At 36.7% G+C, this 13,020-nt stretch overlaps 1 protein-coding gene across 1 annotated transcript in view; it reads left to right on the top strand.

Annotated features, from left to right (window-relative positions):
- The window catches only part of COG2 (component of oligomeric golgi complex 2), a 28,640-nt gene extending 15,620 nt beyond the window's left edge, over nt 1–13,020 (top strand). Inside the window, exons 11-18 of the mRNA XM_029961611.1 lie at nt 372–433; nt 1,692–1,843; nt 3,254–3,454; nt 4,257–4,329; nt 5,501–5,643; nt 7,422–7,561; nt 10,767–10,947; nt 12,574–13,020. Of these exons, the coding sequence (XP_029817471.1) occupies nt 372–433; nt 1,692–1,843; nt 3,254–3,454; nt 4,257–4,329; nt 5,501–5,643; nt 7,422–7,561; nt 10,767–10,947; nt 12,574–12,675 (1,054 nt within the window). The 3' untranslated portion in view covers nt 12,676–13,020. The remainder of the gene's footprint in view (nt 1–371; nt 434–1,691; nt 1,844–3,253; nt 3,455–4,256; nt 4,330–5,500; nt 5,644–7,421; nt 7,562–10,766; nt 10,948–12,573) is intronic.

The following is a 13,020-nucleotide window of genomic DNA, read 5'->3' as shown; positions in this document are numbered from 1 at the left end:
GCAAGTATGAGTCAATTTGTTCAGTTTTAGTTTAAAAACAGTAACAAAAAACTTCACTCGTCAAAAAAGGTGAGGACTTGTCTCTCTGCGAGCTATCGTTTTGATAATATTTGCAACCATGACTTTAACAGTTTCCCAAAGCATAAGCTTTGTATGTGCCTGTAAAATGTCAAAGATTCTCTTTCAACTGTTTGAATGCTGGTGTGGTTTATATCCCAATTTAAATTGGGCAAAAATAACCCTATGTTTAAAATCCGTGTATGTGCATTGATAGCACAATGAAATAATACTGAAGTAAGCACTGAAAAATGTCTTGGCGTCAATTTAAGTAACTGTTGAATTGTAATATTCAAAACTTTTCTGTCTCTTAGATTCAGAGAAATAGCAGGGGCCTTAGAAGAAGCACTTTCAGATACACTAGAGGAAGCACCAGGTAAACTTTTATGGCAAAAAATACTTTTCTTATTGTAAAGGAATCAGTGGTTTAAGTAGCAGTGGTTACTGTCTGGCTGTTGAGTATTTAGTAACATGCATCCCATGGTTCACATGAGCTTTCTGATTTCTGATTAACTGATTAAATAATATAATACATTTTTATAGAGATAGCAATGTGGGAGTACTGTTAGTGATCACTCCACTTATTAAAAACACCCCTTTTGGCAGCAGTCGTTGACATACTTATGGAACCATCCGCTCAGTGCAAGGAGGAACTAAATTAGCATTTCACATCCTCTAAGTAACAACCAAAAGGCTATGCTGTGTTATTTGGGCATATTTTTCTTAATTGTTGTAGCACTATGTAGAGGCAAAAATGGCTGTCTGTTGGCAGCATCTGGGCTTGCTATGGTTTATAGTGTTGCTATCTGGTCCAAAAACATACACTGATTTATGAGCAGATGAGGAGGTATGCACAGGAAGAATTAGAGTGGAAGGGGATAACCTGGTATATTCATTAGAAGTATGTTTTAATCAGAAATACTAACTTCAGTTAACAGAGTGCAGAAGGCAGCTAAAAAGGCAGCTAAGAGCCACATAAATATCTGTGTGTGTATATGCACACGCACATACCCTCTGAAGAAAACAAGGAGAAAAAAATCCTAATGGAGACAAAATGCATAAATCTTACCACTTCAAGGTGTGGAACTTGCAGACTCATTCCTTAACTTTCTAATTGTGTTCTATAAAATTACTGTGAATGGCTTTTAAAGTATTTTGTTTAAATATGGATATTTCGACTGTGTTTTAAATAAATATTTATAGCAAATATCTCATATAACTGTGAGAGGAGCAGCAGTTTAGTGCTAAAGGAGTATTATGTTGTGGTTGGCAGGCATACCTAATATAACTTCTTCATAAGATTGCCAAAAATTATCCTAGAAATGTTATCTCCTGAAGTGGATTATTTGGCCAAGCTATTTCTGCCTTTATTGCATGCAAATTCTGACTTATTGCTTTGGCCTGCACAGCTACAGCAAGACTTAGTGGAATTTGAAATATAAAGCATTGAGGAGCTAGTATTTTAAGGATTTATTTCAGACAATGCTTAATAAATTTCTATCTTTTTGATTGTGTCTCACTGCAAGACTTTTTTTTGTTTGTTTGTTTTAGTCTTAGATAATGTACTTACACTGATGTTACATCTTTTAAAAATGTGCTTAGGAACTTGACCTTTGTTCCCTAATTATTTCTAGCTGGCAGCTCATACTGTCTTTTGGCCACTCACATGGTCTGGATGAGTCTTCTGAAGTGCTGGTCAGATCAAATGTTTTTACCATTATTAGCACACCGTTTGTGGAAACTTAGTCTGCAAATTTTGGCACGCTACTCTGTGTTCATCAGTGAGGTAAGAGACCAGCATGCTTTTGCTTTTGGTGATTGGATATGTCCATCAGTAAGAGACCTTTTGAAGCAAAGTATGTGACCTCTTTTTAAGCTTTTTTTTTCCCTCCTGAACTTAACATTCTTTGACAAGAACACTTTCAACCAGTTCATGCATTTGGTTTATAAAAAGCATCACTGCAAAATACATTATTAACCATAAATATCAGTACTGTTGCAGTGTTACTGTCTGATGGTTGCCAAGGCTGTACTTACATGTTGCTTAATACTGCCTCTGCCACTGAAAGAAGTAGTCACAGTCTTGGTTTTCTTCTGTTTTTGTAAGTGTTTATTTGTTGATAAAGTGAATGAGGTTGTGAAACAGAGCCAGGTGAAAAATAAACATGCAAGTGAAAAGGGGTAAGATAATCTGAATTAGTTGTTTGGTATTGAGAATGTAAAACCAGAAGTTTCCTGGGCAACTGACTCAACATCAGTGATTCTCTGCTTCTGAGCAGGAGAAATTGTGCTTTGCTCTTTTACTCCCTGCTCCTGGCCATACAAGTTTGCCCTTGTTTCTGCTGTCATAGAAAGAGAGCATGATAGAATAACTGGAATTTGAGGAGATTTCTGGGGGTCATCTGGTCCAAATTCATGCTCAAAATAGTGCCAGCTTAGATGAGGTTGTGCAGAGCCTCAAGTTGAATATTGAGTATATCCAAAGATGGCGGTTTCACTCCTTCCTGGGAACCCTAGTCCAGTGACTGATTGCTTTTTCCTTCTATTTGATCAGAATTTCCCGTGCTACATTGCCTCTTACCTTGTCATTGTGCCTCAAGATAAGATCTGATTCCATCTTCTCTGTACAGGCTCCTTAGGTGGTTGAAGACAGCAGTAAGATCTGCCTTTATACTGTTTTCTGCAACTCAGTGACTTAGTTCTCTCAGCCAAATTAGCTCATGAAAAATACTGATAAGTACCGCAGTTAAAACAAAGTAGTGAAGCACTTGACTGACAGCAGAGAGCTTGAGGAGGTGGGAGAAAGGAGTTGTATGACAGCAGTGAATGGTTATGACTTTGTATTCCAGCATATGTAAATAAACTGTGTTTCTGCGAAGCAGGTAATGATCAAATTCTTGGTCTTGCACGTTCCCCCAGTGCAGCAGTTCATTTGAACATCATGTGGGTGAAAATTGCTGCAGGACTAGACTGCCCTCTCTTATACCAGCAGATTTGCTCCAAATCATCCAACTTTGTAATGCACCAAAATGTTTTTAAAATACACTTTTTTGCATAATTTATGAATGGTAATATCCCTTGAAAGTGTGGCATTCTAATGCTGAGAACTTACAAATCCTTTATATACTGTTTCAGTTTGTCCAACTTTAACTGCCTTCGTTATTGCTCGGGTTCACATTTCAATTTGATGTTTCAGGTTTCTGTAAGGCCCATTTCCAGTGAGAATACAAAGGAAAGCAAAAAATCTATGCCAGTTGGTAGAAAGGAATCTTCTGTAAGCCTCAACCCTAGTGAGGACCAAGGGAATGGGTCTTCTCCAGAAAGTCTACCAGTGTCTTATATATCTAGTACTCAGCTGGTATATGTTGCTGCAGATCTGGACAAACTCCAAGATCAGGTTTGTGCTTGTGACTTTACTTACAAAAGAGTCTTTGATGTTTGGCATATTGTTAAGGGCATTAAATTGTTTAAATAATGTACCATAAAGTTCTTTTTAAAGCTTAAATGCTAAAACTTGGGTGATCTGATACAGAAGATATCACCTGAAATATTTGGCCTACTCTTACTTGGAATGGCAGATTACAGGGAAACCACCTCAGATATTTAAATGCTTTTTAACGGTAGCTGCTGGACTTTACCCCTAAAATCATTTGTTTCTGCATTTTTTTGGTGCAAAGAGTTACTCTACCAGTCCTACCTTTTCTAGTAAAGTCTCTGTTGGAGCTTGGAGTGTGGTGCAACATTCAGCTTTAATATTATGTTCTCTTTTAAATGTCTACTAGTTTTAGTCTTTGAGGTTGAAAAAGCTTTTATCATCATGATTATACTTGATTAATGATCCAGAATTTTGAAGAGAGTTGTATGGTATTAATTTTTGTCCAGAAGGGACGAATTCTGTGTATTTTTGATCAATAAGGCTGAAATTTCTGTAGTTTGTGAAACTGTAAGTTGCAGGTAGAATTTGTTAATTCTAAATTATTTGCTCTGAGTACAATAGTAAGGTAGAGGATTCAGTGTGTGTAGGCCTTAATTCCTGTGCATATTCTACTACTAGTTTCTCAGAACTGCAGTAAAACTATAGAATTTGAAGGTGTCTTTTGATGCTTTTTAAACTTGCAGGATGTAGAAGAAGTAATTAACTGTCTATAACGTAACTGTATCTCTCTTGATTTTTGAGTGTTGTTTTTTTTTTTCTTCAGATTCCTGAAATATTAGACATGATTAAACCAAAGCTTGAAATGATTGGCATCAAGAATATGTCTTGTATTGCAGGTAAAGCTTAGAGGTTCTTCCCCCCTTTCTCCCACATCCCCTCTGCCAAACAAATGAAATGAACTTTTACACAGTTTCATTATTACAGTGAAAATTTGAGAAGACTAATGTGTCTATTACTTAATGAAACTTGCTTTATGTTTAAATTGTTAAATAGAAACAATCTTGAACAGACATGGTGAGTCTGGAAAATGTTTAATGATTAAAATTGGGTGAGTCTAAAGTGCTTTTAGGATTCTTCCCCAGAAAGTGAGGACTTTATACCAGAAGATTCATTTCATATCTTTAAACTCCTACGTATAAAAGAATTGGGGAAGAAATAAAGGAGAGGCTTTCTGTTATCCAGTTGGAACTAAAATATTTTTCTAAGATGATAGTTCTCTCTCAGACCCGATGAATCATATAAGGGCAAGAGTTATCAAAGTATCATAGTTAAAACACCTTAACTTCAGAGGACAGAAGCAATTCAGTCTTTTAGCCACTTTTTTTTCTGGGTTTTTGGTTTTGTTTGGTTTTTTGTTTGGCGTGGTTTACTTTTTTTTGGTTTTGGCTTGTTTCTGGTTTTGTTTTTTGTTGTTGGTTTGTTTTTTCATCTGATCATTCTTTATGTGAAATACGGAGTTTGATTTTAATTTAGTATTTAAAGCTAAGCATGTAGCTGCATGAGTGAATTAGTCCCTGTCTTCAAGCCTAGCCAAAAGTTCTGTGTCATGAATTCCACTTAAATCTCTAAATTAGAATTATTGGTAGATGTCGAAGTCCATAAGAGATGTAGGAGTTTGTGCACATCTCCTACTCAGTAAATGGTCTGTTGTCAATCAGAACTTTGAGTTGAACATAGTCCAGTCATTCCATAAGGAATTTAGAGAGAAAGAATTTCACAACCACAATTTCTTTGGAAGGTTGGAGCCTTTTGATTCAAGTCCCTTGCTTCATTGGTAATACTGAAAAAACTTTTAACCTGGAGAATGTTACTTTAACGCTATTTTCTTTCCTTCCCTTCATCCGTGTTTCTGGCTGAGGAATGGTTGGTGTTACTAGTAATGTTTTATAAATGGTATATTTAACACCAGAGAGTGAGTGAGATTGGAAGCATGATGGGGTTCACATAATTTGTGTTGTGATTGGGCAGGGTAGCTCAGTTTAAACTTTAGCATTTTTACTTGAATAGGAGCCTTGGAAGATTCAAAGGCTTCTCTATCAGCCTGTGTGCCTACCTTGAATAACAGGATTATCCAGGATCTCAGTGAGTCCTCCTTCGCGTACCTGAAGAGTGCACTGGAAGTTCCAAGATTATATAGGAGAACCAACAAGGTCAGTGATGGTTGCAGAGGCAAAAGTGAATCTTAGAAAGGCCTTTGCTAAGATTGTTGTGAATTCTTATCTTCAGATATACCTGTCCATATCTGCTTGACAGTCAAGAGCTCTATTAAATATCTTGAGATAATTTAGTTATTTATTGTTTACTTCATGGTGAAGGGGTAAAAAGGGGGTATTTTCAAAATTTAAGGTAGGGTAACAGTGATGAGAGCCTGGACCTGAAGTAGAAGGAAGGCCAAGAAGTAGAACTGTAGATGTGCAAAAGAAAAAAGGGTTAATGGGGATGTTTCCCTCATGTCACAGCATATACTGTAAAATGCAGTGCTGCTGAGTGCCAGACTTATTTTAGGAGGCTGACACTTCTGCCTGCAGTGTCAAGAAACTTCTTCCCATTAAGCTAGATGCTTTGATTTGGTTCAAGAAGTATCTTGCACAGAAGGAAACAGATAAGAATGGCTAATAAGAGTAATTTGTTGAGTGTAACAAGAAGTAACAGTGAAATAAGGTGCTGAAACCAATTGTCCGATCTTGGCTTGTGTTACTCCTGTGACATGCCTTTGCCAGTCTCTCTAGACAGTTGTCTTGGTAGTTAGCTTGGTATCCTTCAGTCAATAGAGAAAAATCAAAGTAATGTGAACCAGAGACTACTACATCCTTGCCTAATTTGAACCCAGGAGGCAGGCTGAAATGGCAGGCCACAGCTCTTCCCATTTCACCCCTCTCCCCTTGCTGTACTCTGCATAGTGATTTAGGGGACTGCCGTTGTTTCTGTTGTCCACTGGCTGTTGAAACAGATGCTGTGCCAACACAAAGACATAGGACCTGACCACTTTCAAGTCAGGCGAGGTACTGGCTTGAGCTCTGTACTCCAAGAGTCTGACTGCATTGCTATCTCGGCCATCAGTGTAACTGGCTTTATGCGGTGCAAAACCTGAGCTGATAAACAGGAGAGAGATCACTTGGGTAGAGAAGGTACATTATTACAGTTGTGTTACGTTCTGGCAACTTCATTTTTCAATGTTCTAATACTTCAATTTTTTTTTAGCAGAATTCAGAATTTGGTATGAGAATAGTCTTTTGCAGGAATCGTGCAAAGACTTTTGCTTGGCCAGGTTCTAAGTAAGATGTTACTGAGATATTTTCATGTGTCAGAGATTTTGTGTACCCTGAATATGTTCTGTTGGTTTGCAATGCATGAGGTTCACCCAAGCTATTCGTGGATCATCCCTGGAGAGAGAAAGCATTCTGCAACCAAAACTACCTGAGAAGAAGATAGTGAGGGGATATTAATTATCCCCAGAGCATTCTTCTAGAAAATATAATGAGGGAGCAGAATGGTGTAAGAACAGAAGGAAACATGTCTTCAATTTAGTGAAGTATAGTACAAAGCAGTAGGTATTTTAACAAACTCTGTAAATAGTCTGTTTTGGGCACGGAGTGTGCTCACCTTTCTCTGGAATCAGCATGAGCAGAAAGAGCATTCATGATCATACCCTGATAATAGGAGTGGCTGGCATGTGCATCTCTCAAAAAGCTTTGGTCATTTTGAACCTTGTTCTATATTATATCACACTGTGTAACACTACTGAATAACTGTGATGCTGTCTTTCCTGTGTATAATGATCTCTTCATTGAATTGTCCTGATTGGAGTATGTATCTCGTTGCTTAGATACAGCCTTAGCATTTTATATATCTGCTAGAATTGGGTGTTGACACTTTAAATAAATTACTGGTTCTTTTTTCCCCAACTTGTTTCCATGTCATCTACCAGGAGGTGCCAGCTAAAGCTTCACCTTATGTTGACAGTGCTCTTAAGCCCTTCTACCGACTGCAGAATGAATACAAAGATACCTTGAAGCAACCCATGATTCATCAGTGGTTGGAAGGTGCTCTCTCTGAAAGCACACAAAAGTAAGAGAATCATACAGAACATTCTTTGCTTTAATTAAAAACTCCAGTGTCCATTGAATGGGTACAGAAAAAAACCTAAAACACTATGAATTAACACAACTGTAAACAAAACAAGAATATACCACTCTTATGTTGGGGTATATTTCTTCAGACTTACTCGTTGTTTTGTATTCAGCAGATGAAAACCTGGGCAGGGAATCCAGGACCTGGCCTCTGCTCAGATCTGTGCAAACCGTGACCTTGTGGGCATTTGAAAAATTGATTAACTCTAGGAATGCAACAATAAACTAAAAATTTGCATTTTGTTTCAGAATTGGTGTAAGACCTTAATCTCATGTTATTTTCAATGAACAATGGTTGAATTTTCAAGGAACTTGAGTTCTGCTGTCCTTTGACTTTTTTAATGTATGTAATGATTATCTGACATCTTAGTGGTGTAAAAAAAAAAAGGCCTAGGATATTAACTGCTGAAGAGCTAACTGTTCACCATTTAATAAGGCACTTATACAGCAATACTTTCTTTAGTAGATCTTCTATTTCTTAGTTAGCATCCTGAGCTGAGGACTTCTTGAACATGAGTAGCCATCTGCATTAAGTTCCTTAAATAATTTTGTTTCTGTTTCTCTAGCTGTATTTTAAATTTGTACTACAGTGGGATGTTGCATTCCACGAGTTCAGCCCGTTAAACTGTGTGACATGAGACAGCAATACTTGCTTTTGTTTTAAAGTTCTGTGACCAAGTTTCCAAAGACTCAGCAAAAAAGCCTACTTCCCAGAGAGGGAAGGGAAAAAAAAAAAATCACTGGATACCCCCTATTTCTTGCATTGTGGACAATTTATTCCTTCCTAATTTTTTTATATCTCTAATTGTGCTTCAAACTAAAGAGTCCCTGTAGCCTATTTGAAAGGGTTTTTCTTTTTCCCATCTTTATAGTTGTGCTTTGTTGGTTTACTTTGTCCTTTGTGGCCATGGATGGTAAGATCAGAAGAGTCCGTGCAAGTTAAAGTATGATGCTGTGATTTCTGTCTGTCCTTACGTGGTTCCTGATAATTCTTAGCATATTATCCTGTCTGTTGACTGCTGCTGAGCATTGGATTGATTTTTTTTTTCCTGTGAATTAGCCACATAATAATACTGAAGTTTTAAATTGTAGTCAAAACATGAGTTCTTTCTTGCCCTTTGCCTCCTTATCCCTCCCTACTTTTCTATTTCTGGCACCTCGCAGGTGCTTATTAATGCTCAGTGCACCTGCAGCACTTTGCACTCACTTTTTTCATTATTCAGAATAAACTTAAACTTTTAAGACAGTTTTGACACATTCACCAACTGTCTTAAAATTATTCTTGAGTATTTTGGACAAAGCTAAGCTTATATTGGTCTGGACTCCACTGGTCACTTCCATTTTGCACAAAAACTTTTTTCAAGCTTGGTGTCTCTTAATCAGTTACTAGTCCATAAAAAGAAACTTACTGTTAACCCAGAGCAGTTACATTTGTTAACTAACATTGCTGAAGGACTCCAAAGATTCCTGGAATCTCAAGTCACATGCTTATAGAGCTAAAATACCTTAGAGTGAATTTTTGTCTGTCTGTCTACCTCTGTGTGTCTGGTAGGTCTTGCTTTTAAAGCTTCAGTAAATCTGGAGATACCATGCAAAGTAACTGTTCTGTAGTTCCTTGGACCTAGCCAGAACTTTTTTCTTTTTTTTCCCTAAAATCACACTTTCCATGTTATCATTACAAAAACTGACTTAAGTTATAGGTTAAACAGTGTCAGTGGTTAAGCACCAGTAAAATTGGCACATTCATTTTTTAATTCCATGGAATTTTCTTTTGAATTCTGTTTTCATGATTTGTTGTTACTCTTTTTATCAGTTTGTTTTAAAATATCCTCACTGATAAGAGATGAAACAAACTGAATTTCTTAAATGGAGGAATATTGTAATTTCTTTATTGAGAATAGAGATGCACGTAAATAATTTCCTGCTGTGACAATATATTCTTACATCCCTATGAGAAAAACAGAGAAGAGCATAAACTGGTTAAAACTCACTGGGACTAAGCTTGCTTAAATGGTGAGAAGAACTTGGGAGTACAGCAGAAGTAGGAAGTCTTCACAAGTGAGTGAGAATAGGAAATACCAAGATATGAAAAGAGAACCCAGTTGACTTTTATTGGAATACTTTTACTTTTCATGGAATGGTATCTTGAAACAGTTTCCATGGCACTGGCAAGCACTTTTTCTCTAGCTATCCCTATCTAATTATCCTTCTAAAAGGTTTACCTGCTTTCTGTTGCCTCCTTGTTTAAAAGTAAGCATCGGGAAGATTCTTTCAGCTTTGTTAATTCTAACAGTAGTAGTAGTTTTCTTAGGCTCTTAGAAAGTTACACATTTTAGGAAATTATAGAACATAACTCAGTCTGGTCACTTCTCTTATGGATCCTTTAATTTCCCACTGTTGCTCTATTTTCTCCTCCTAGCTATTCTTATGACTTATTTTTAACAACTCGCTGTCCCAGGCATCTCTTAATTGATATGATATTATGTCCTTCCCACTAAGGCATGGGATTTCAGTCCATAAGGCTTTTTGAACTTTTGTTACTTAGTTGATTTGTTTACCTTCTTTGATTCTATGCTTTCTTTAATCAAGTATGTGGGAAGTGGTGTTTTATTTCATCTATACCATTTTTGGTTTAGGATTAGTGTTCTTCTGACTTTTTCTGCCAGCTTCCTGAGACTCCTGCTTAGATTAGTTTTTTCATTTTAGAAATAGGCATGCACGTGCATGCTCTCATATACACTTCTGTAACTTTCTTAAAAATAGGACTGTAAGGATGTTATTCTTGTCCTGTTTGTAAAAACAATTTTAGTCAGTGTCAATAGAGGCTGATTTAGGCTGTTGAAAATTGAACAATTGCATTCCTTGGTCACTGTTGAGTACAAACATCTTGAGCAGGTCAAAAATGTTATGATGAGAAGGTGGCTTCAAGATGGAATAGTAATCTTGAGAGTGACCCCTAGAAGTAATGATGGAAATACTGATTAATTGATAATGATGAAAACATGAGTAGCTTTCTTGCAAGTAAAGCTATTCCTGCCAGCACTGTTCAGCAGTTTTCTCAGTGACGTAGTGTTGTGTATGAAGTAGGCTTTTCTGTAAGAGTGGACTTTTTTTTTCTTTCTCTTTAATCTTCCTTAATTTAGGTATTATGAAACTGTATCTGATGTGCTCAGTTCTGTTAAGAAAATGGAAGAGAGCCTAAAAAGGTTGAAGCAAGCCAGAAGAACTGCGACTTCAAACCCTGTTGGTACAAACGGGGGCATGAGTGATGATAACAAAATCCGACTGCAGCTGGCCCTAGATGTTGAGTATTTTGGAGAACAAGTAAGTTATGAGAAAGAAGAGGTTTTTTTATTACTACTACTGGTTTTGGAAGGGAGTGAGATAGAAGAGGAAAGGGAAGCTAGACTCAGATTCTGGTCTTGAAGGCTTTGTTGGTGTGGGTTTGTGGTTTGGGTTTTTGCTTTTTTTTTTTTTTCACACTTTTATAAAGGAGGTGATTTGAGACCTTGATGATTGTAGATACCACATGAGCAATGCATGCTTTTCTGTCCTTTCTTATACAAATGCAAAGCTTTTATTTCTTGCTGTTCAAAATTCAAATACTGCTTAGTGCTTGGAAGTTTTAAGAAGAAACACTGTGTGGACAGATCAGAGGGTAGGGGCCTCCCTTAGATCCGATAGAAACTTCTTTATGGCCCTGCTTTTGTTTGCCTTCTCCCGGGGTGTTTCCAACCTTGACTTTCTGCACAGTCAAAGTCTGTTCCCAAGAGCTGTGAAGATGTTGGACTGATTTGTTGTGCTGCACAACTGTAAGTTCTTTTCAGTGCCAAATATGAAACCCTAAATAACAAAGCACATAAAAAAAGAAAATATTCCAGGAAGCGTGTGCAGTAGCTACATCAAATTGAATACTGTTTGTACTCGTTTATTTCTGAAAATCATGTATAGAAATAAACTTCCAAGTGCAAGTCCATATCATTAGTTGCCAAGGAGCTGTCATCAGTCTTGTTTATGAGCACATGCTGTTGATGCATTGTAACAGGTAGATTAAGTCTGCTTTTTTGTGAGCAAATGCTTTTCTCAGATATGAGACTTACCACAAGGACAATTTGGGTGGAAGTAGGGAAATCTTAATAACAAGAACTAGTATTTGTCAGCTTTTGCCTCGGGTTGAGCTTTTGTTCTTTTATTCCTGTTATGTGCACAAACATCACTGCACTATGAATTTAAACTGAACTGGAATAGATTATTCATAGTTGTTTAGGAGATGTCTTGATACATGTGAATATTACAAACAGTTCCAGCAGCAAACACCTTTTGAGAATTGTTTCATTTTGGTTTTAGTTAAATCCAGATTTTTGTTTCAGTGCACTCCTATTTTTCTCATGGTCATACTTTTCTAATTGTCAGAGCAATAGATTTTCTGGCTAAGAAATTACTAGCAGCAACCCCTGTATTTGTAGAGTTGTTTTCATCTCCCAGGAGGTTCAAGGCTAGAACCATAGACTCTTGCAGCCTATTGAAATGCTTTCACCATCATGCTGTTGGCTGTTCTTGGATGTATTCATGTTTATCTTTAAAGTTTTGCCCAGAAACCTCATTTGGAGTTTGAAAAAAAAAATCAGTTGAAAATCAATGAATTAAAACCAACTACAGCCAAGTTTCTGTTTTTGACTACTTCACTGGAAAACTTCCAGCTGGCTTTAGTTACAAGTTGCCTAGAAGATGATGAAATATTTCCCTACAAGACACTACATTAACTAGAAAGACTTATCTGAGCAAAGTTGAAGACAAATATTTTTATACTTTGCACTATATGCAGTTGTGGGTTTTTGCCTCACATAGATGCAGGAGAAAATATATACTTGGCTAAACGTTTGAAGTAGAATAATTCGTGAGGTTTTTTATGTTTTACAGAAAATTACTACTTTTTCTCTGTCTTTTTAGATACAAAAGATGGGACTGGAAACAAGCAGCATAAGAAGCTTTTCAGCCCTTACAGAGTTGGTTCTAACTGCCAAGGACCAGGCTACAGCAGAACAATCCTAGAAATTTTTGAAAGCATGTGATTGAATATAAACGACGTTCCAAAAAGAAAGACAGAGAATTTAACTCTGCTTTATTTTACCAAATAAGTAGCAATGAAGTGCTTCCTAATGTATCTCGAGCAACAAATCAGTGTATCTGCTGTCAAGATAAACTTGTTTCACCAAAAGACTGAGAATTTATCATAGTTATCCATTATATGGAAAGCAATTAAAAGTTCTAAACTTTCTACTATAGAATAAAGTAGAAGAAAATGTTTTTCTTATTTTTGTTGTACAACTTAAAATGTAGAAGAATGAAGTTATATGTTGAAAATAATATGTAATAAATTGTCTTCCTAACTTTTGA

This window comes from Manacus vitellinus, unplaced genomic scaffold (genome assembly GCF_001715985.3).
Source record: "Manacus vitellinus isolate BGI_N305 unplaced genomic scaffold, ASM171598v3 scaffold_37_pilon, whole genome shotgun sequence".
In the NCBI taxonomy this organism is placed as follows: domain Eukaryota; kingdom Metazoa; phylum Chordata; class Aves; order Passeriformes; family Pipridae; genus Manacus; species Manacus vitellinus.
The sequence above is the reverse complement of the archived record's forward strand: the minus strand, read 5'-3'. Positions and strand labels throughout refer to the sequence as shown.